The following is a 22,514-nucleotide window of genomic DNA, read 5'->3' as shown; positions in this document are numbered from 1 at the left end:
AGTTTGGGACTCCCCGGTGGTCCAGGGGTTAGGACCTCACCTCCCAATGCAGGGGGTGCAGGTTTGATCCCTGGTTAGGGAGCCAAGATCGCACATATATTGTGGCCAGAAAACCAAAACATAAAACAGAAGCAATATTGTGACAAATTCAATAAAGACTTTAAAATGGTTCATATTAAAAAATCCTTAAACAAAAAGGGCATAGTGCTATCTTCCTTTTCTTTGGAGAGGAGAGGAGAGAGAGAGTATAGAGGTGGGATCTGCAGGATTTGAATTACAGTCAATAAATTCCGTATACTAATTTAACATGAGAAATTTCCTTAGAGAAGATTGTGCAGAAGTCATTTTTTGCTTCCTCATTTGTATTACTTGCTCAGTTGTGTCAGACTCTTTGCGACCTCATGGACTGTAGCCCACTGGGCTCCTCTGTCCATGGGATTCTCCAGGCAAGAATACTGGAGTCAGTTGCCATGCCCTCCTCCAGGGGATCCTCCCGACCCAGGGATCGCGGTCTCCCGCGTTGCAGGCAGATTTTTTAAGGGCTGAGCCACCAGGGAAGCCCTTCCTTATTTGCCACAGTGTTACTCCTCAAGTTGGTGCAGGAATAGTCACATGATCTGATTTCAGCCAATGAAATAGGAAGGGAGGTTTCTGAGGGGTCCAGGAAAAGATGCTTCCATGCTTATCTGAGAGACCTGTTGGATGGGCAGAGCTTCTCATTTTGGATAGAGTGGAGTCTGAACGTGAGGCTGACAGGTGTGCAGCCGTTTTGTCACCAACAGGGAAGCCAGGCCTGGGAGGAAATGACTCAGAGAGGCAAAGTGGAGGGCCTCCACATTCTGATAACATGGTTAAGCCACAGAGCCCATGTGCCCTGAAGCCTGCGCTGTGTTCCTCATCCCCAGTTCCATGAAGCAGTAAGTCCCCTTTACGGTTCAGGCCACTGTGAGTTGGGTTTCAACCAAACTTGTGGTTCTTAACCAAAAGCACCCCAGTTAGTTTGCTTTTATTTCACTTTAGTTTCAGTTACAGAGACAGACAAACACAGCTTACCTTGGTTTCGGGTGCGGAGGCTGAAAGGCAGGAGCTGGGGTGACGCTGGCGGGAGTCCTTGCTCTGCTTGCCTCACGTCCAGATGAGCTCTGGCCGCCTTGTGGCCTTCGGAGCTTTGGGTGCGTGTCCCAGCGCTCAGCAGCCAGGCTGGAAGAGAGGGGCTCTTCTTGGCTTCTCGCCTGGTCCAGGCCACCCTCACTGGCCCATCTGGCCACTGCTGTTGCCGTTTCTTGACGTGCCACTGGGCTGGGTCACCCAGCAGAAGCACGTGGGTGGGGGTGCGAGTGGGAGCCTGCTAAAGACAGAGTGGGGTGATGTGGCCCAGGAAAGGAAGAGCCCGTGTGGGACAGACGGCGCTGGGCACCCCTCCTCGGCTTCCTCCTGAGCCCCTGGGTCGCTGCATGGAGTGCGGGATGGCTGGGAAGGGCACCTCGGAAGCCAGGCCAGCCATTCTCACCTTGAACAGGGCACTTACTGCTGCCTGTTAAGTCCCTTCCATGCTCCTCTGGCCGTGAGTTGGACCTGAAGTTGGGCAATACCTTGGCTTTTCTGGGCAGAGGTTGCTGATTCCAAAGGAGTGTTTTGCATGAAAGAAACCAATGTCTGGGTAGAGAGGCTAGGGTCATGGGTACTCATTGCTTGCTGCCTCGGAGGGGCTATGACTTTGGAGGGAAGCAGGCGTATTTTCTAACTGAGGTCATTCTGACTGTGTCTGGAGATCTCAGAACTGATGCTGTTCTTGGGGGGGGGGGTCCCTCCACAATCCTCTGCCCCTTCTCTCCCTCCTAGAGACCTAAGATTCTTCTGTGACTGCTTGTCAGTGTGGATATGTTTTTATTCTTACTTACCTTGTTGCACTGAGTTTCAATAGCATCCCTTGTCTTTCTAAGTTCCCTTCTGTCCATCCTCTGCTTTACAATGATGTCCAAGTGACAACATCTGGACTCGGTCCTCTCTCCGTGAGTGATGCTTTGCTGGTGGGTGATTCCAGGAGCAGAGACTGATGCTTATACAGCTGTGACCGTGACAGGGGATCCTGACGGTGACAAAAGGAGACGGCACTGCTGATTAATGATTACTCACCCTTCTCTTCACGGCAACAGCTCTATGGACCACGTGCAAACCTCTGTTTCTTTGACACTATCTGCTGGCTTATTGTGGGGCTTCCCAGGTGGCACAGCGGTAAAGAATTTTCCTGCCAATGCAGGAGATATAGGAGATGCAGGTTCAATCTGTGGCTGTCAGGAAGATCCCCTAGAGAAGGAAATGGCAACCCACACCAGTATTCTTACCTGGAGGATTCCGTGGATAGAGGAGCCTAGTGGGCTACAGTCCATGGGCTCACAAAGAGGTAGACATGCCTGAGTGATTGAACATTCACACATGGGCTTATTGTAAGAACTTAGACATCATGGGAGACCCTAGAAGCTCAGAATCTTCCCCCAACCCCTCCTGGCAGCCATGGCAGAGTGTTTATCTCCACTTGGCCCTTTGGGGACCCCAGGCCCTGAAGTCCAGGGGATCATTGGCCCCTGAGGGAAGCTCTGTGGCCATTTTCCAAGTTCCCATTTACCTGTAAATGGACAGGTAGGTGGGCAGGTAGCTCTCAGGGTCCAGCAGGGGACCCTGGCTCCTATGCATGTTTAACTCACTAAGGGTACCTCCTACACACTCGGTGAATGGATCTATGGTTGAAAATGATGGATTTTCTCTCTAGATTTTCTACTGTGAATTTGTGTACAGTAATGTTCAGAAAAAGACCCTGATGCTGGGAAAGATTTGAAGGCAAAGGAGAAAAGGGCAGCAGAGAATGAGATCTTTGGATAGCTTCACCAACTCAATGGACATGAATCTGAGCAAACTCCGGGAGATAGTGAAGGACAGGGAAGCCTGGCGTGCTGCAGTCTATGGGGTTGCAAAAAGTTGGACACAACTTAGCGACTGAACGATGACAACAGTATTCAGGTGGGCAGTGGTAAAGAATCCACCTGCCAATGCAGGAGACGCAGGTTGGACCCCTGGGTCAGGAAGATCCCCTGGGGAAGGAAATGGCAACCCACTCGAGTATTCTTGCTTGTGAAATCCCATGGACCAAGAAGCCTGGTGGGCTACAGTCCTTGGGGTCGCAAAGAATCAGACACAACTGAGCATGTAGCACACACGCACACAAGGTTGCTCCAAAGACATCCTTTGAGTCACCAAAGGTATCACTGCAGTTGGATACAAGAAGCCCAATAAGCCAGCAGACACCAGCATCCTGTGGTCAGAGTATGACCTTAGGAGGGAGTCAGGCCTGATTATACTTGTAGACCGTGGGGCTGGGCATCCTGCAAGACCCTGACCTGTTGGCCACAAACCCATCCTTGCTTTCTTAGCTAATCTCTCAGGGGCCAAAAAGAAGGCTGAGTGCCAAAGAACTGGTGTTTTCAGACTGATGCTGGAGAAGAATCTTGAGAGTCCCTTGGACAGCAAGGAAATTAAAGCAATCCTAAAGGAAATCAACCCTGATTATTCATTGGAAGGACTGATGCCGAAGCTAAAGCTCCAATACTTTGGCCACCTGATGCAAAGAGCTGCCTCATTGGAAAAGACCCTGATGTTGGGAAAGACTGAGATTGGGAGAAGGGGACGACAGAGGATGAGATGGTTGGATGGCATCACTGACACAGTGGACATGAGTTTGAGCAAACTCTGGGAGACAGTGAAGGACAGGAAAGCCTGGTGTGCTGCAGTCCATGCGGTCACAAAGAGTCAGACACAACTGAGCGACTGAACAATAACAGGGGCCACTCCCATCAGCACCTCTCACATGAACCCTAAAAAGTAATCCCCTTGTTTGAAGCTTCAAGCCTCATTTCTCAGCCAATCACCATCCTGGAGATTGAGATGGGGTGGTGACCTGGACCAATCAGAAGCCGCCCTCGGGCGGGGCTGACATAGCTTCCCCGGGATCCTGGTGGGGGAGGAAGAGCCAGCAGCAGTCTGCGCCATGTGCCTTCACCTAATGACAGACATGCCCGAGTCTGGTGACAGCTTGTATTTTCATCTTGCGAGACTGTATCTGTTCCTGTCCCCCGCTCCCTCAGCACTGCCTCCCCGTTGGCTCCCTTCCTGCTCACCTTCCTCCCCGTTCCTCCTTCCCTCCCCTCCCGCTCCCTCCCTCCCCGGGACTTCCTCTCTCTGCCCACAGACACCCCACTCCTCAGCCTACCCGGCACAGCCACTGGGTTCTCGCTGCTCTGCCTTCTCTCAGCTCCTCCCGACCAAGCCAAGTAAAGGTAATTGCTAAACCCAAAGCTTCCCATTCCAGAAAACCACCAGGCCATCCCAGGGAGGGAATGCCCATCCAGCCACTTGAGGTCTGATGATAACAGGTGAACTGCCTGCAGGGCCCCTCTTCCTCTTGCTTTGACTTCCATGCTGGACTCCAAGCCCTTTGAGCGTGGGAACTGGCCTGGCTTCTTTTGAGCGTTGACATGGAGCAGGCGCTTTAGCAAAAGCTCAGGAAGGAAGGGGAAAAGCCAGGATGGAGGGGGAGGTTCCCTTCCATCGGTTCCTTGGTCACTCGGTTCCTCGGTCACTTGGTGGGGGCCCAGGATGCAAGGATCGGGTCTAGAACTGCCTCTTTCAGGAATTCCTGTGAGGTTTTTGTCTTCAAGGAAGGACTTTCCTTCCTCTTCTTCCCTTTCCTCTCAATATTCATAACCTTTTTTTTTCCCACCTGCAACCTCTGTACTTTGCTCATCAGCCAAGGTATTGGGTTGGTCAGAAGTTCATTCGGGTTTTTTCATAAGATGTTATGCAAAAATCAGAACGAACTTTTGGACATCTTCCCAGTTGAGGGAACTTCACGGCCTACATTAAACCGCAGCACTTAGAAACCACCCCCTTTGCATCTTCTCAGGCGCCTGCTGGCTCCAGGCCTTCAGCCTTTGACAGTTACCGCAAGATGATTCAACAGTTTCTTTTTCATTCACCGTCTACTCATTCACCAGGCTGTGTGTGGGGTTCATGGGGTGGTGCCGAGGTTTGGGGGTCGGAGGTCGAGTTGTGATCACGATGTTTGCTAGAAGGTGGATGGGCCCTGTGCTGACTGCCTGTGGGGGCTCCTGTGTGCTCGCAGTGGGCTACACCTCGATTTTTAATAGAGCATTTTTTTGGTGTGTTTTTTTGTGTGACAATAGTGAAAGATGAATATCAGTTGGAGTGATATTTTTATCAGCCAGACAAAAAATAAAAGATAATTACAATTGCAAGCCATAATGGGAACATGAGTAACTTAACAATATAAAATAATTACATACAATTTAGGGAGTCAAGCAGAGTGATGTGGTAAGTGGACGTGCATACATGCACATGTTTTCTTCTGACCTGCCAGTCTGTGTTTTTTGGTTGGTGCATTTAATCCATGTACATATAAGGTGATTATCGATACGTATGATCCTATTACCATTTTCTTAATTGTTTTGGGTTTGTTTTCTATAGATCTTTTCCTTCTCTTGTGTTTCCTGTCTAGAGAATTTCCTTCAGCATTTGTTGTAAAGCCTGTTTGGTGGTGCTAAATTCTCTTAACTTTTGCTTGTCTGGAAAGCTTTTGATTTCTCCAAGATGAAGCATTTTTGATTCTTGCTATTTTCAGAGAGAAGAGGGAGTTTGTTTGGGGCTCAGCTGGAGGTGTCTCCAGAAGCAGATTGCCAAAGAGACCAGGTTAAAGGCGTGGATTACTGGAGCAGAGCACTGCTGGGAAACCAGGGTTTGTTTTCAAGTTCTTGTTAGTTTTTTCATTCTAGAACGTCTGTGTTGCGTGGAGACACGTGGTGATCAAAGGCCAGGCACCACGGATGTCCTTTGTCATGAGCATTCAAATTAGGTATCTGAAGGTGTGGTTTCCCTTAGACCAAAACTGATTTTGATTTGGAGTTGAAAAACACCCACCACTGCTTCTAAAAAATGATTTGTGTGTGTATATGTGTTTTAATACACAAAGGTCTTTTTTTAGTGGTGGTGTTGTCTTGCTTGTCTCTTTTTATTCTATTTTAAAATTAATTTTTATTAAAGTCTAGTTGCCTTACAATGTTGTGTTAGCTTCTGCTGCTGCTGCTGCTAAGTTGCTTCAGTCATGTCCAACTCTGTGCGACCCCATAGACAGCAGCTCACCAGGCTCCTCTGTCCCTGGGATTCTCCAGGCAAGAACACTGGAGTGGGTTGCCATTTCCTTCTCCAATGCATGCATGCATGCTAAGTCGCTACAGTTGTGTCTGACTCTCTGCGACCCCAAGGACAGCAGCCCACCAGGCTCCTCTGTCCCCCAAGAATTCTCCAGTATTCTCAAGAATACTGGAGTGGGTTGCCATGTGTTAGCTTCTGCTGTACAGCAAAATGAATCGCTCATATATATATATATGTATGTATTAAGATTTCCTGGAGAAATATCAATAACCTCAAATATGCAGATGACACCACCCTTATGGCAGAAAGTGAAGAGGAACTAAAAGTCTCTTGATGAAAGTGAAAGAGGAGAGTGAAAAAGTTGGCTTAAAGCTCAGCATTCAGAAAACGAAGATCATGGCATCTGGTCCCATCACTTCATGGGAAATAGATGGGGCAACAGTGGAAACAGTGTCAGACTTTATTTTGGGGGGCTCCAAAATCACTGCAGATGGCGACTGCAGCCATGAAATTAAAAGACGCTTACTCTTTGGAAGGAAAGTTATGACCAACCTAGATAGCATATTCAAAAGCAGAGACATTACTTGGCCAACAAAGGTCTGTCTAGTCAAGGCTATGGTTTTTCCAGTGGTCATGTATGATTGTGAGAGTTGGACTGTGAAGAAAGCTGAGTGCCGAAGAATTGATGCTTTTGAACTGTGGTGTTGGAGAAGACTCTTGAGAGTTCCTTGGACTGCAAGGAGATCCAACCAGCCCATTCTAAAGGAGATCAGTCCTGGGTGTTCTTTGGAAGGACTGATGCTGAAGCTGAAACTCCAATACTTTGGCCACCTCATGCAAAGCGTTGACTCATTGGAAAAGACTCTGATGCTGGGAGGGATTGCGGGCAGGAGGAAAAGGGGACGACAGAGGATGAGATGGCTGGATGGCATCACCGACTCGATGGACATGAGTTTGAGTGAATTCCGGGAGTTGGTGATGGACAGGGAGGCCTGGCATGCTGCGATTCATGGGGTCGCAAAGAGTCGGACACGACTGAGCGACTGACCTGATCCCTTCTTTTTTCATATATCCCTTCTTTCTTTATATATCCTCTCTTCCTAACACTTGTCTCTTTTTAAAATGGACTTTTAATTTTGAAATACTTTTCAATTGATAAGAAAGTTGAAGATACAATACAGAGAGTTCCCATCGCCCTGTTGGCAGGTTTCCCCTGTTAACATTCTACAGAAGCATGGCACGTTTGCCGAAATGAAGAAGGTTGCTGTGGACTCAGTCCTGGACTGCTTGGGTTTCATCATCCCCCGGCGGCCTCTCTCTTCCAGGACATTACGTGCTTCTTTGTCACAGCTCCTCGGTCTGCTCTGGGCTGTGACAGTTCCTCTTTCTTTCCCTGTTTTCCATAACCTTGACACTTTTCCATAACCTTGACACTTTTCCATAACCTTGACACTTTTCCATAACCTTGACACTTTTGAAATGTTTGGGTCAGATATTATGTTGAATGTCCCTCACTCCGGGCTTGTCTGATGTTTTCTCACCTTTAGGCTGAGGTTATGAGTTTGGGGAAAGTGTGTGAGGGGGAGTGCCCTTCTCGTCATGTCACATGATTTGATATGATACTATTGTATCGCATCACATCACATCACATCACACCAGTCACATCATATCATATCACACCATGGTATACATCCTGTCAATGTGGCTTGGATTTTTTAATTTTGCTGTAAAGTACAATGAAATACAAAATTATTAAGTGTACACTCTCATAATTTTGGCAAATGTGTTCACCCAGGAAACTCAAACCTCTATCAAAGTAGAGAACATTACTATCAAGCTGAAGTTTAGGCCTTCTGATGCGAAGAGCTGACTCATTGGAAAAGACCCTGATGCTGGGAAAGATTGAGGGCAGGAAGGAGAAGGGGATGACAGAGGATGAGATGGTTGAATGGCATTACCGACTCAATGGACATGAGTTTGAGCTAGCTCTGGGAGATGGTGAAGGACAGGGAAGACTGGCGTGCGGCATTGCAGACTCGGACACGACTTTGTGATTGAACAACAACAACACTGTCACCCTGGAAAGCTCCCCCATGCCCCTCTCATGCCCTGCCCACCTCTGCCCTACCCTCCAAGAGACAACCACTCTTCTGCTTTTGTTCCTGCTGTGTTTTGGTTTTGTTTGTTGTAGAATTTAATAGAAATGGAATCTTACAGTGTGTTCACATGGCATATTTTTTGTGGTATAATAATGCAATTTAATCCCATAAAACAATGAAAATGCATGAACCACAGCTACAATAGACACTCAGGATGAATCTTATTAGCCATGTTGAGTGAGAGAAGCCAGACACAAGAGATGACATCGTGACTAATCCCATTTCTTTAATATTCAAAAGTGGTCAAAAATAATTCATGGCATTACAGGTCAGGAGGGCAGCTAGCATGGGCAGGAGAGAGGGTGTGCTTGAGAGAGAGACCACAGAGGGAGTCAGCTGATGTGCTGTTGGCTGGGGATTATACAGGTGGGTGTAATCTTTGTGATAATTCATTAGGCTATAATTTTATGACTCTTGCTTTGTTCTTGGTGTATTACATATTATTAAAATGCTTATAAGATACTAGTTTATGCCCATCAGTTGTGTGTGTGTGTGTGTGTGTGAGTGTATTTGATGATGTCATATGTATTCCCTATCTATTGATAGGTAATTGCGTAGCAAATTACCTCAAAGCTTAGCAGCCACTTTCTGTGGGTGAGGAATTTCACAGCATCTTAGCTGGGTCTTCCCTGACGTTGCACGTATGGTGTTGGTTGGGGCTGAAGGTGTATAAAGGTTTGGCTGGGGCTGGCAGAGCCGCCTCACAGGTGGGGCGCTCACATGGCTAGTTGGCTGGAGGCCTCAGCATCTCCCCAGGTGGACTTTTCTATCAGGCTGCTTGAGTGTCCACATCATGGTTGCTGGCTTCCTCCAGAGCGAGAGATCCCAGAGAGTCCAAAACAATGTTTTCTAGATTAATACACGCCATTTATATGTATCAGTAGTGCATTCCTTGGGCTTCCCTGGTGGCTCAGCGGTAAAGAATCTACCTGCAATGCAGGAGACCCAGGTTCAATCCCTGGATCGGGTAGATCCCTTGGAGAAGGGAATGGCTCCCCACCACAGTATTCTTGTCTGGGAAATCCCATGGACAGAGAAGCACGTACATAGTACATTCCTTTTTATTGCTAGGTAATATTCCATTTTATGACTAGATCATAATTTATCAATTCCGTTAATGAATGATGGCTGTCTGGATGCTTTCCAGTTTGGGGCTCTTATGAATAAAGTTGATATGAACATTCGTCTACAAGAATTTTTAAAAGAATGTTTATTTATGTGTTTGGCTGGCTTGATCTTAGTCGCAGCACATGGGATCTTTGATCTCCGTTGTGGCATGTGGGGGTTTTCGTTGCAGCATTCAAACTCTTAGATGTGCACTGGGGGTCTAGCTCTCTGAGCAGTGGTTGAACCTGGGCCCCTTGCACTGGGAGTGCAGAGTCTTAACCACTGGACCACCAGGGAAGTCCTGAGATTGGCTTTTTTTCACTCAACACAATGCTTGGAGATCGTCGCAGTGGTCATGTGTATCAGTTGTTCACTCCTTTTTATTGCTGTATACTGCTCTACTGTATGAACGCACCACAGTCTATCTGTTCCCTAATCGAGGGGCATTTGGATTATGTCTGTCTTTGGTGATTACAAATAAAGTTGCTATAAACATGCATGTACAAGTGTTTGCATGAATGGAGGGTTTCATTTCTCTCTGGTAAATACCCAGGAGTGGAATTGCTGAGCTGTAAACTCAAGTGGTGTGTTTAACTTCACGTTCTTGTCATTCAGTCACTAAGTTGTGTCTGACTCTTTTTGACCCCACCAGCTGCAGCACGCCAGGCTTCCCTGTCCTGCACTATCTCCTGGAGTTTGCTCAGACTCATGGTGATTGAATTCATGATGCCATCTAACCATCTCTTCTTCTGTTGTCCCCTTCTCCTCCTCTCCTCAATCTTTCTCAGCATCAGGATCTTTTCCAATGAGTCAGTGCTTCTCATCAGGTCGCCAAAGTATTGGAGCTTCAACATCTGTCCTTCCAGTGAATATTCAGGGTTGATTTCCTTTAGGATTGACTTCATAAGACACTGTTAAACTTTTCCAGAGAGGCTGTAACATTTTTTTCAAAATTCCCACTACCAGTGAACGAGAGATCCAGTTACTCTCTGTCTTCCTAACACTTGATATTATCAGTGTCTTTTATTTCAGCCTCTCTGTTAGGTATTTAGGATTCAGTTTTTTAAATCAGTGTCTTATAGTTTGGTCCTAATTCCGCATGTGGAACTTCCCAGTGAGGCATTGTCTTATTCATACTTTTGCTGGATGCCCATCCCCTACACGACTCAGGAAAAGTGAAGCTCCTGTCTTTTGCTTTTGTTCCTGCCTGTAATGATCCTAGCTCAGAGGTTTTCAAGCTTGTTGTTAATAATGGAACCATGTTTTAAAAAGCTAAGTCCTACGCAGACCACCAATAGATAAGTCAGATGGTGGAGCTGCTGGGAATATAGAGATGGCCCTCTCTGTGCCCCATCGCCACCCCAACAGCTGTCCTCAAGGAGCTGCCCAGCATACGAGTCCCAGCTCTTACTCTCAACTCTCATACCGTCTACCCATGACCTGCCAGGCCTCTTAATTCCATAGGACCTCTCTCTGCCACTTACGGCATAGACATAAAAATATTTGCCAAATCTTCATATCTTACAGACCCAAGAAGACAGAAAAGAGAAATTGTATCTGTTAAAATACCAAAAACCATTGTTATTTATGATTTATACCTTGTGTGTGTATGTGTGCTGAGTCTGTCTGACTCTTTGTGACCCCATGGAGTGTCTCCTGCCAGGCTCCTCTGTCCCTGGAATTTTCCAGGAAAGAATACTGGAGTGGGTTGCCATTTCCTCCTCCAGGGCATCTTCCTGACCCAGGGATTGAACCCCAGTCTCCTTCACTGGTTCTTTGTACCACTGTGCCCCCTGGGAAGCCCAGTCATCTTAGTAGGCCACCTTAAATGCTAAATACTGTTTGCATAACAAAGCTTCCCAAGGGCTGCAGTGATAAAGAATCCACCTGCCCTGCAGGAGATGCAAGAGATGCGAGTTCAATCCCTGGGTCAGAAAGATGCCCTGGAGTAAGAAATGGCAACCCACTCCAGCATTCTTGCCTGGAAAATTCTGTGGACAGAGGAGTCTGGTGGGCCTCAGTCCATGGGGTCACAAAGGGTCGGACATGACTGAGCACAAGAACAAACAGAAAGACTAAGATTGCTAAGTGTAGAGATTGATATTTAAAAACAGAAAATGCACAAACAAATATGTATGTTTCATGGGAGAGCTTGAGATGTTCCTGAAACCCTGACTTTTCCATCACAGAGATAGTTTCCTTTTTACTTGAAAAGCATTAGGAATTTAGACATTCATATTATGATAAGTAGATGTTCAAGCTTTCAGGAGGACAGATTCTAAGATTTTTTTCATCCAGCTTTGCAATCTTTGTTAAATAGTAATTCCTTGGGGTGGCTGTTGAAGTGAAGAACAGCGCCATCTAATGGTTATATTTAAGTGTACAGGTCAAAATAAGTTAAAACATTTTGGAATATGTATTGTTTAATTTACATGCTAGTGAGATTATGCTCAAAATCCTTCAAGCTAGACTTCAGCAGTATATGAACTTTCAGATGTACAAACTGGGTTTAGAAAAGGCAGAGGAAACCAGAGATCAAATTGCCAACATTCACTGGATCATGGAGAAAGCAAGGGAATTCCAGAAAACCATCTTTCTCATTGGAGGATAATTAATTGCTTTACAGTGCTGTGTTAATTTCAGCTGTACAGTAGCATGAATCAGCTGTAAGCATAAATATGTCCTCTCTCTTTTGAGGCTCCCTCCTGCTTCCCCCCGACCCCAATACTCTAAGTCACCACAGAGCACTGGATCCAGCTCCCTGTGAGATAGAGGAGGTTCCCACTAGTCCTTTGTCTTATCCATGGGAGTGTATGCATGTCAGTCCCAACCTCCCAGTTCATCCCACCCTCCCCTCTCCGCGCCCCCCACCCCGTCCACACGTCCATCTCTAAGTCTGCATTTCTGTTCCTACCCTGCAAATATGAAACCTTCCTTTCTTTCCATCTTGACCCCCTGTATTGTCCACACAGCCTGTGTCACACACACATTGGCCTCCTTTGACGCACAATGTCAAACAAGAGCTACAGGGAGACCCAGCAAAGATGTCTGTCCTGCCAGATCCCTGGGTCCAAAGGCTCCATTCATGGTCAATTCAAGGTCTTAACACCTATTTTGTATCCATTTGTCACAGGTATGATTTGAGTCTGGATGAAATGAGAACTTTGACATTTCAGAGAGTGACATTTACCATGGGTCTACCTCTGTTAAAACGTGCAATTCAGGATCAGGTAAGTCTCACTGTTATTAGGGTGTAAAGTGTGTGAGTGAATGAGAGAGAGAAAGAGAGAAAAAGATTTTGTTTTGCTTTGTTTGCTTTTGCGACTTGTGGAAGGAAGCGCATTAATTCTGTCCTGGGGGAGCAGACAATTTGGTGGGTATGGGAGTGTCTCCCTCACCCTCCTTTTCTGCTGCCTTCCTGTTAATCTAATTGACATTCACTTCTCTCGAGCCAACAGGCCAGGAAGTAGGAGAATCAGCAAAGGTAGTAAAATATTTGTTCACAAAACAAATATGATCTGGGGTTTCAAATTCAAATATCTGAGAAATATAATAATAAAATAATAAAAATAAAAAATTCATTTTACAGGCTTTTCAAGCATTTTATTCATGTCAAAAATGGATGAGTCTTGTCTAAAAATTGCTATTCTCAACGCAGTGAAATTATTTTAGTCAATTTAGCCTTGCTAAAAAGAGAGAAGGAAAGAAGCAAAGAAAATGTGAGGAGAGGATTCCTTTGTGAGGCTAGCATTAGGAGCTCTATATTTACCCAAGTTTAAGTCCATTCCATATAGTCCATTAAGTTCGTTCCATATAGTCAAAGCTATGGTTTTTCCAGTAGTCTTGTATGGATGTGAGAGTTGGACCGTAAAGAAGGCCAAGTCCAACAGAATTGGTGCTTTTGAACTGTGGTGCTGGAGAAGATTCTCGAGAGTCCCTTGGACTGCAAGGAGATCAACCCAGTCAATTTTAAAGGAAATCAACCCTGAATATTCATTGGAGGGACTGATGCTGAAGCTGAAGTTCCAAAACTTTGGCCACTTAATGTGAAGAACTGACTCATTGGAAAAGACCCTGATGCTGGGAAAGATTGAGGGCAGGAGGTGAAGGGGGTGACAGAGGATGGGTTGGTTGGATGGCATCATTGACTCAATGGCCATGAGTTTGAGCAAACTCTGGGAGATAGTGAAGGACAGGAAAGCCTGGTGTGCTAGAGTCCATGGGGTCACAAAGAGTTGGACACGACTTAGTGACTGAACACCACCGACAAAGTCCATTCATGCAGCTTCATAGCTTCCTTAAACCTAACATTTTATACAGGAACAATATACCTCTTGGTGAGACCCCTGGGGGAGGGGCCTGAACTGGGGCTGAGCTTCCTTAGATGCTGAGAAGCTGAATGTATTCTAGAGTGAGCCCGGCCCCCTTTGTGCCCCCCGGGGTTTGTAGAGGGAGAGGCTGAGGACCGACTGGTGGGAGTCTTGTTTCTCTGTGGAATGTGAATCAGAGCCGGTGGGGGCCTGAGGTCATTGGTTGAGACCAGATCCCACCCCCTCACCCACCTTGGTTGGCTGGCTGTCCTGGAGAGGCAGGGACAGAAGTCAGCATCTTCTCATCAGGAGGGAGTTATGGGCAGAGCTTTGGTGTCTCCTGGTGAGGTCCTGCAGTCCCTCCGAGGTGATGGGGCACGGCATTGCCACCCTTAGATGGACAGCATGTGCAAGGACACACCCACAGAACAGGGTGGCGCATGCTGGGCAAAGCCTGGAAAATAGTTTTGCACCAATCAGAACATACTGGCAAAGTAGATGTCCAAACTGGTGAATTGCCTCTAAATGGAGCATACATTTACAAGTGAATACAACCAACCAACCAACCAATTAACCTACCAACCAACCTACCAGCCAGACAACCTACCAACCTGCCAACTAATGACCAACCAAGAAAACAACCAACCAACCAACCAACCAGCCAGTCAACCTACCAAACAACCTAACAACCAAACAACCTACCTACCAACCTGCCAACTAACCAACCAACCAACTAACCAACATACTAACCAACAAAATAAACAACCAGCCTACCAACCAACTAACCAACAAAACAACCAACCAACCAAATTACCAACCAAACAGCCCACCAACCAACCAACCAAACATAAAGAAACCCTAATCCCTCTTTGCTTCCAGCGGCTTTCTCCATCACAGCCAGGCCTCCAAATGCATCCAGCCTGGGGCTGGGGGGAAGGTAAGAACTTGACATGGGGGCCAGTCTCCTGCCCCTTTAATCAGCCCATTATGTCTAAGGCTTAACTTAGTGTCAAAATTCAAGACCCGGACGTGAGAGTTGATCGTGTAATGAGGTTTGCCAGTTTCAGCCCGACCCCCATGTCTGAAGGCATAGCCTGCGCACTCTTGCTCCCATGAAGCGTGTGAAGCCCTGCATCCAATTAGCTTCCTGTTTCCTTGGCTCCCTCTGAGGTCCTCAGCAGCCAGACAGCTCTGTCCTGGATGATTAGGTATGATTCCTCTGGGAGGCACAGGATTGACCTTGGATGATCCCTCCAGTTCATTTCTGTTACTTATTTCAGGCTGTTTGGCACTTCTCTCTGTGTGAATTAGCAAAAGTCAAAAAGCCTGAAGGAAATTAAAGTAGTCGGCCATTGGTCACCAGGGCACAGGTTCCTCTTGGGAGACGGGTGTCCTAAGATTCAGAAGCACATCTGTGTGTAAAGCCTCTCAAATTCCACCCCATGAACAGCTGGAGGAGCTGTCCACAGCCAGTAATTCTAGAAGAAGTGTTGTATGATTCATCCATGATTTATCTGCTTCTTCCTGAAATTATTGAGTCATGGCTGCACTGCCCGTTCAGAGAGTGGTCCAAGTCCTTCCATCTTTCCCTGGCCCTCGTGTTGCTCTTAACTTTCGGGGATGATCTGACGAGCGCCCAGGCAGAGGGCGGCGTGTAACACGTGGTGATGATGTTCCTGAAGACGAACGAGGAGCGAGCTGCATTTGTCTCAAGTCTCAGCACACAGCCCACAGGCTGAGAAGAAGCCATTAAAATGTTTCCACTCTGTCTTCTCCCCTCTGTCATCTGCAATAGATTAGAGATGTTTCGATAATTTGAAAAGGAAAACAGTATCTGACCTTGACTACAGAGCATATACACTTGCACATGTGCGCACGCGTGCACACACACACACACACACCCAGTGTGAATAATCTCATTGCACCTTTTTGACTCTTTCTGCACCCGCTTCCAGCAACATCATCTTTGTGCCCCTCAGTCAACTCTCTCCTCTCTCCCTGAGAATTCAGGACCAGGTCCTGGGTGGTGGAAGTCCTGGCTCCCAGAATTTCCAGATGAAGACACAGAGAACCCAGTTGGGACATATATTTTGTGGAAGCACTGGAACTGGACCCCATCCCCTTCCTTGGGTACCTGGTCCCATCTCATCAAAGACTTGTCTGTGGAGGCTGATGGTCGGCACTCAAATCACCATAACTAGTAACAACAGCTCACGTTTACTAAATTCGTATTTTGTGCCAGTCACAGCTCTAAGAACTTTGAATGGATGATCTCATTTAGTATTCCTGACATCCTTAAAGGTATTCTCATTTTACAGGTGAGTAAACTGCTGCTGCTGCTGCTAAGTCGCTTCAGTCGTGTCCGACTCTGTGCGACCCCATAGACGGCAGCCCACCAGGCTCCGCCGTCCCTGGGATTCTCCAGACAAGAACACTGGAGTGGGTTGCCATTTCCTTCTCCAATGTGTGAAAGTGAAAAGTGAAAGTGAAGTCGCTCAGTTGTGTCTGACCCTCAGCGACCCCACGGACTGCAGCCTTCCAGGCTCCCCCATCCATGGGATTTTCCAGGCAAGAGTACTGGAGTGGGGTGCCATTGCCTTCTCCGATGAGTAAACTGAGGCTGAGGAATTGACCCGAGGTCATAGGAAGTGGAAACCCACTCCAGTATTCTTGCCTGGAAAATCCCATGGACAGAGAAGACTGGCAGGCTACAGTCCAGGGGGTGGCAAAGAGTTGGGCACAACTGAGCGACTGAGCATCCGTGCACACACACGCAAGTGGTAAGCTGTGTGTGTAACTAGTGGAGCACAGATTCAAAGCCAGGGAGGTTGCTTCCTGAGCCCACTCAGATCTGGTGATGTCACCCCCAGTGCACTTAGAACCCCCTGAAGGAGCTTTCCAGACTCTTGCCACCCAGGCTGTCGGTCAGGCCCATCAGACCAGCGTTTACGTCTTTCAGGTGATGCAGGCTGCGTCCTGGCTGGAGAACTGAAGCGCTGACCTTCCTTCTCGGTACCCTGCACTGTCTCTCTAGATTGTTCCCATCCCGCATTTGGTCCCTGCCAATCATGGTTCATATCAGTAACCTCAGATATGCACATGACACCACCCTTATGGCAGAAGGCGAAGAGGAACTGAAGAGCCGTTGATGAAAGTGAAAGAGGAGAGTGAAAAAGCTGGCTTAAAACTCAACATTCAAAAAACTAAGATCATGGCATCCGGTCCTATCACTTTATGGCAAATAGATGGGGAAACAATGGAAACAGTGACAGTCTTTATTTTCTTGGGCTCCAGAATCACTGCAGATGGTGACTGCAGCCATGAAATGAAAAGACGCTTACTCCTTGGAAGAAAAGCTATGACCAACCTAGACAGCATATTAAAAAGAAGAGACATTACTTTGCCAACAAAGGTCCATGTAGTCAAAGCTATGGTTTTTCCAGTAGTCACGTATGGATGTGAGAGTTGGACTATAAAGAAAGCTGACCACCAAAGAATTGATACTTTTGAAGTTTGGTGTTGGAGAAGACTCTTGAGAGTCCCTTGGACTGCAAGGAGATCCAACCAGACAATCCTAAAGGAAATCGACCCTAATGATTCATTGGAAGGGCTGATGCTGAAGCTGAAACTCCAATACTTTGGCCACCTGATGCGAAGAACTGGTTCTCTGGAAAAGACCCTGATGCTGGGAAAGATTGAGGGCAAGAGGAGAAGGGGATAACAGAGGATGAGATGGTTGGATGGCACCACCGACTCGATGGACATGAGTTTGAGCAAGCTCCGGGAGTTGGTGATGGACAGGGAAGCCTGGCATGCTGCAGTCCATGGGGTGACAAAGAGTCAGACATGACTGAGTGACTGAACTGAATCATGGTTCCGGGCTGACTCAGGGATACTTCATCTTAATATTTCCTTTTCCCAGGAGGGAGCCAGTGGGACTCAGGCTATTCCTGGCCAAGTGTAGGAGGAATGGGGACGGGTATTTGGGTTTGCAGCCCCACTGTACCCGTGACTGCTTCTTCCACCCCCACCTCAGCCGTCTTCTCTCCCACCTGAGCTCTTCTCATCCTAACCTGAGCCACGTGGGCTGTGGGTGTGGTAGCATCTTTATTATCTAAGCCAGTGGTTCTCAAAGCATAATCTGAGGACCCCTCGGGGTTACTCCAGACCCTTTCACGTCTTGATTCTACCTGAAAAGTAGACGTCAGCTGCCTGCAAGCATGACAGCAGATTTTCATCATCAACTGCAACCCAAACAGCGTAGGGCAGAACACGGAGTGCAGAAGCAGGCGCGAGAGGCCAGCTGGCTTTTATTAGCCAGACGCTAAAACAATTTGTAAAAATGCAAAACAACACCATTCTTCTCACTGATTATTTTTGGCTTGAAAATGATGGTTGTTTTTCATAAGAATTTTGTCATTTACATTAACATGTAATAGGTTCATTATTGTTTTTAAATGAGTAAATATTTTAGAAATTCTCAGCTTTAATTGTATGGCAACTTGATAGATACAACCTGTGTAAACAAAAGCTCTTTGGAATCTGAGATAAGTTTTAAGAGTATGTTGTTCAGTTGCCAAGACTCTTTGCGATCTCATTGACTGCAGCACACCATGCTTCCCTGTCCTTCACTGTCTCCCAGAGCTTGCTCAAATTCATGTTTCCATTGAGTTGGTGATGCCATCCAACCATCTCATCCTCTGTTACCTGCTTCTCCTCTTGCCCCCAGTTTTTCCCAGCCAGGGTCTTTTCCAGTAAATTGGCTCTTCACATCAGGTGGCCAAAGTATTGGAGTTTCAGCTTCAGCATCAGTCCTTCCAATGAATACTCATGACTGATCTCCTTCAGAATGGACTGGTTGGATCTCCTTGCAGTCCAAGGGACTCTCAAGAGTCTTCTCCAACACCACAGTGCAAAAGCATCAACTAGGGTTAGGGTTAGGCACTCAGCCTTCTTTATAGTCCAACTCTCACATCCATATGTGGCTGATGAAATTATTCTTTATTATACTGTAATTATTATTTTCACGAGAATTTTAGAGACTTCCCTAGCTCAGTTGGTAAAGAATCCGCCTGCAGTGCAGGAGACCCGGGTTTGGAAATGGCAAACCCTGGAGAAGGACCCTGGAGAGCCCGGAGAAGGAAATGGCAACCCACTCCAGTATTCTTGCCGCTTCTTGCCTGGGAAATCCCCTGGACAGAGGAGCCTGGTGGGCTACAGTCCATGGGGTCACAAAAGTCGGACACAAGTTAGTAACTAAACCACCACCATACTGTAATTATTATTTCAATCAGAATTTTAGACAGTGTCTGTTTGGTATGGTTTGGGTTTTTATATTTAGAGACATATCTGGGGCAAGGGGGTGGTCAGATCTGGAATGGAATAAGCTTCAAAAGTCAGCTCCCCTTGGAAGGCATCAGGGAGTGCGGATCACTATTGCTTTCTTCATGAGCCCTGAGAAAAGGAGCAGGCTTTTCCGGGAGGCCATTACACTGACGCTGTCGGCGTGCTGCAGAAAGGACCTGAGCAGGGATGTGCCGGGGGCCAAGGCGTCCACCACCCCTCTGGCCCACCCAGGCCCGCTCTGCCGCCCACCACTGCCAGCATGACGACCAGGCACACCTGCTCCACCCACCCTGGGACTGGTCCCTGACTCCTTTGCGCTCTTGGCTCCCACACCCTGGCCTTGGCTCTGCCCGTGACCCCCCGGCTTCTGTTTGTACCAGCACCTGGGGGCCTGACAGGCTGCCGTGCGCTGGGCCTCGTGTGCTGTCTCTGGCAGGAGGCCCTGTCCCAGCTCCAGCTGCATGACTTGGGCCCTGGCCACCTGGCCAGCACTTTGGTTGGGTCAGCCCTGGCCCCGTGGGAAGCCCTGGAGGATTTGAGCAGAGATGACGGGACAGAGTGAGGGCCTGTTTACAGAAGTTCCTCTGTGTAGATTGGCACCTGAACAGAGTTGTCATCTGTGATGGCTACAGGGATTCTTTGCAAGGGTGGGCCAGGGGGTGAGCTAGGACCCACCCAGGGACTCCACTGCAGCTGTGGGCTTGGTGCTATTTATTTATTGCACTGGAAACCATTCTGCATAATGGAAATTTCTCATTTTAAGGCACAATGATTCTTCTTGCATTGAACTATTATGTTAAACATAACAATAGTGATTACCTGTTATCGTTTGCTAAGCCCCTGCTATGTGCCAAGAGAGGTGAGTCATTCATTTTACAATAATTTATTGAATGCCTACTACAAAGTAGTTCGAGAGGCAGTGAACAAAACAGGCAAAAATATACCTGCATTACGGAGTTCACATTTTAGGCAGCAAACTAATAAAAAAGTAAATTTATGTCAGATGGTTGTCAATGCTAGAGATAAAAATCAAGAGTGGTAAACTGGAAAAGAAGTAACCCTATCTCTGTCCACAGATGATATGATTTTTTTTTATGTAGAAAACCCTAAAGATTCCACTAACAAAGTATTAGAACTGATAAACAAATTTGGTAAAGTTGCAAGGTACACAATCCATCACTCTTTTCCGTTAAAATTCATATAAAATAGTGCACTTCCCATGAAGAGCTAAGTAAGCCCATGAATCAGGCTGGCAATGTCACTACGGTACATTCTTCAATGGTGCTGTCAGTGTTGGTAGATTATATGATTACACTAATCATCATAAACATTTCCAAGGCAGCTAGGAGTTTGGTAGGAAGCATATGCTGCCAAGAGAAGAGGCATTAAATTTAAGGCAAGAATTTGGAAAATCTGAAGCCGTCAGAATGCTGCAGTGATGTCGTGACAGGTGAAAATTCTCTTTGGACAGAGCCATGGGAATGTCATTTTCCGTCATTCCTCTTCTGGGCTTTCCTGGAGTAGTCAAGGCCCCTGGGGAGGACAGAAGCACAGGGGCGACAGGCAGCCTTTGTTACAGAATTCTCCCAGCACTGTGCTCAGGGGCCACCCCCCGACCAACTCTGTGGCCTCAGGGGAGAATCAGCCAAGAATAAGGAACAGCTGAGAGCAAGAAGGGTCAGATGTGGGGGCCGCAGTGAGAATCCTGGATTTGTTTTGCAAAGGTAACTGTAGTCATAGGAAGGTTTTCTCAAGGGTGGATAGGGAAGAGGAGGTAGGGAAACACAGTATAATGCTTATTATATTTTTCTAGTTTTTGACCACACAGCACAGCATGGAATCTTATCCCTGACCAGGGATTGAACCTATGCCCCCTGCAGTGGAAGTGTAGTGTCTTAACCACTGGACTGCCAGGGAAGTCCTGTAATGCTTATTTTGAAAGTATTACACCCGTGGCAGATTCATGTTCATGTATGGCAAAACCAATACAATATTATAAAGTAATTAGCCTCCAATTAAAATAAATAAATGTAAATAAAAAAAGAAAGTATTATAGTATCTTGATCAAAATTTACAAGTTGATTCAAAAAAATGTATGTGGAAATGCAAAAGACCTGGAATCGTTAAAGCAGTTCTAAAAAAGGACACATTTGGAGAACTCTCACTATTTGATTTCAAGACTTGTTCAAAGTGCCTCAAGATTATGTGGTATTGGCATAAGGTTAGACACATAGATTAATGGGACAGAATAGACAGTCCTAAAATAAATCCACACATGTGTGATCAATAGATTTTTGGACAGTGTTGCCAAGGCAATTCAATGGGAAAATAAAAGTCTTCTCAATAAATGGTGCTGGAATGACTTATAAACTTATAGAAAAAAAGTTAGCTTTGATCCCTACCTCACACTACACACATAATTTGAGATGTATTATACACCTAAACATAAATTCCACAATTACAGAGTTTGTGAAAGAACAAAGGCGAAGGCAGAGGTTTCTTAGAGAGGACATCAAATGCAAACACATAAAAGAAAAAGAACTGATAAATTGATCTTTATCAAAATTAAAAGCTGTTGTTCATCAAAAGACATCATGAAGAGAAGAAAAAGACAATCACCAAACCAGGAAAGAATGCCTACAATGCATGTATCTGAAAAAAATTGTGTCCAGATACAAAAGACTTGTACCCAGGACATATAAAGAGTTCTTAGAGCTAAATGCTAAAATGATAAACTATTCAATGTAAAAAATGGGCCAAAGACTTGAATAGACCCTTTATAAAAGGGTCCAAATGGCCAATAAGCATAGAAAAATGTGCTCAGCATCTTTAGTCATCTGAGAAATGCACATTTAAATCATAAAGAGAGGCTTTCCTGGTGGCTGGGTGGTGCAGACTCTGAGCTTGCAGTGTAGGGGCGCAGATTTGATCCCTGGCCAGGCAGCTAGATCCCACATGCCGCAACTAAGAGTTCTCACTTGGGCGTGAAGACCTGGTGCAGCCAAACAAACCCAGCCAGCCAGCCAGCCAGCCAACAAGCCAAAGAGCCCACAGTGAGATGACATCGCAAGCCCTTGAGAATAGTTGAAGGTGGGAAAGACAATACTGATGAGGATTTGGAGAAACTAGAATTCTCACGCACTGTTGGTTGGAGTGGAAAATGGTACAGTCATTCTGCACAAGTGTTCAGCACTTCCTTACAACCCTTTAACCAGCAGTTGCGTTCCTGGGGGTTTACAACAGAGAAATGGAAACACATATCCCCACAAGGACTTGTTCATGAATGCTTACCTCAACTTTACTTGAAATAACCCCCTGCTGAAAACAACACAAATGTCCATCAATAAGGGATTGGACAAATTGTGGAACA

At 46.4% G+C, this 22,514-nt stretch overlaps 1 protein-coding gene across 1 annotated transcript in view; it reads left to right on the top strand.

The window, feature by feature from the left end:
• ACOXL (acyl-CoA oxidase like) overlaps positions 1–22,514 on the top strand; it is a 335,830-nt gene that overhangs the window by 12,124 nt on the left and 301,192 nt on the right. Inside the window, exon 2 of the mRNA XM_055539295.1 lies at positions 12,622–12,718. Coding sequence (XP_055395270.1) covers positions 12,622–12,718 — 97 coding nt within the window. The remainder of the gene's footprint in view (positions 1–12,621; positions 12,719–22,514) is intronic.

This window comes from Bubalus kerabau, chromosome 11, assembly GCF_029407905.1.
Source record: "Bubalus kerabau isolate K-KA32 ecotype Philippines breed swamp buffalo chromosome 11, PCC_UOA_SB_1v2, whole genome shotgun sequence".
NCBI classification, from domain to species: Eukaryota; Metazoa; Chordata; class Mammalia; order Artiodactyla; family Bovidae; genus Bubalus; species Bubalus kerabau.
This window is presented reverse-complemented; position numbering and strand designations above follow the sequence as displayed.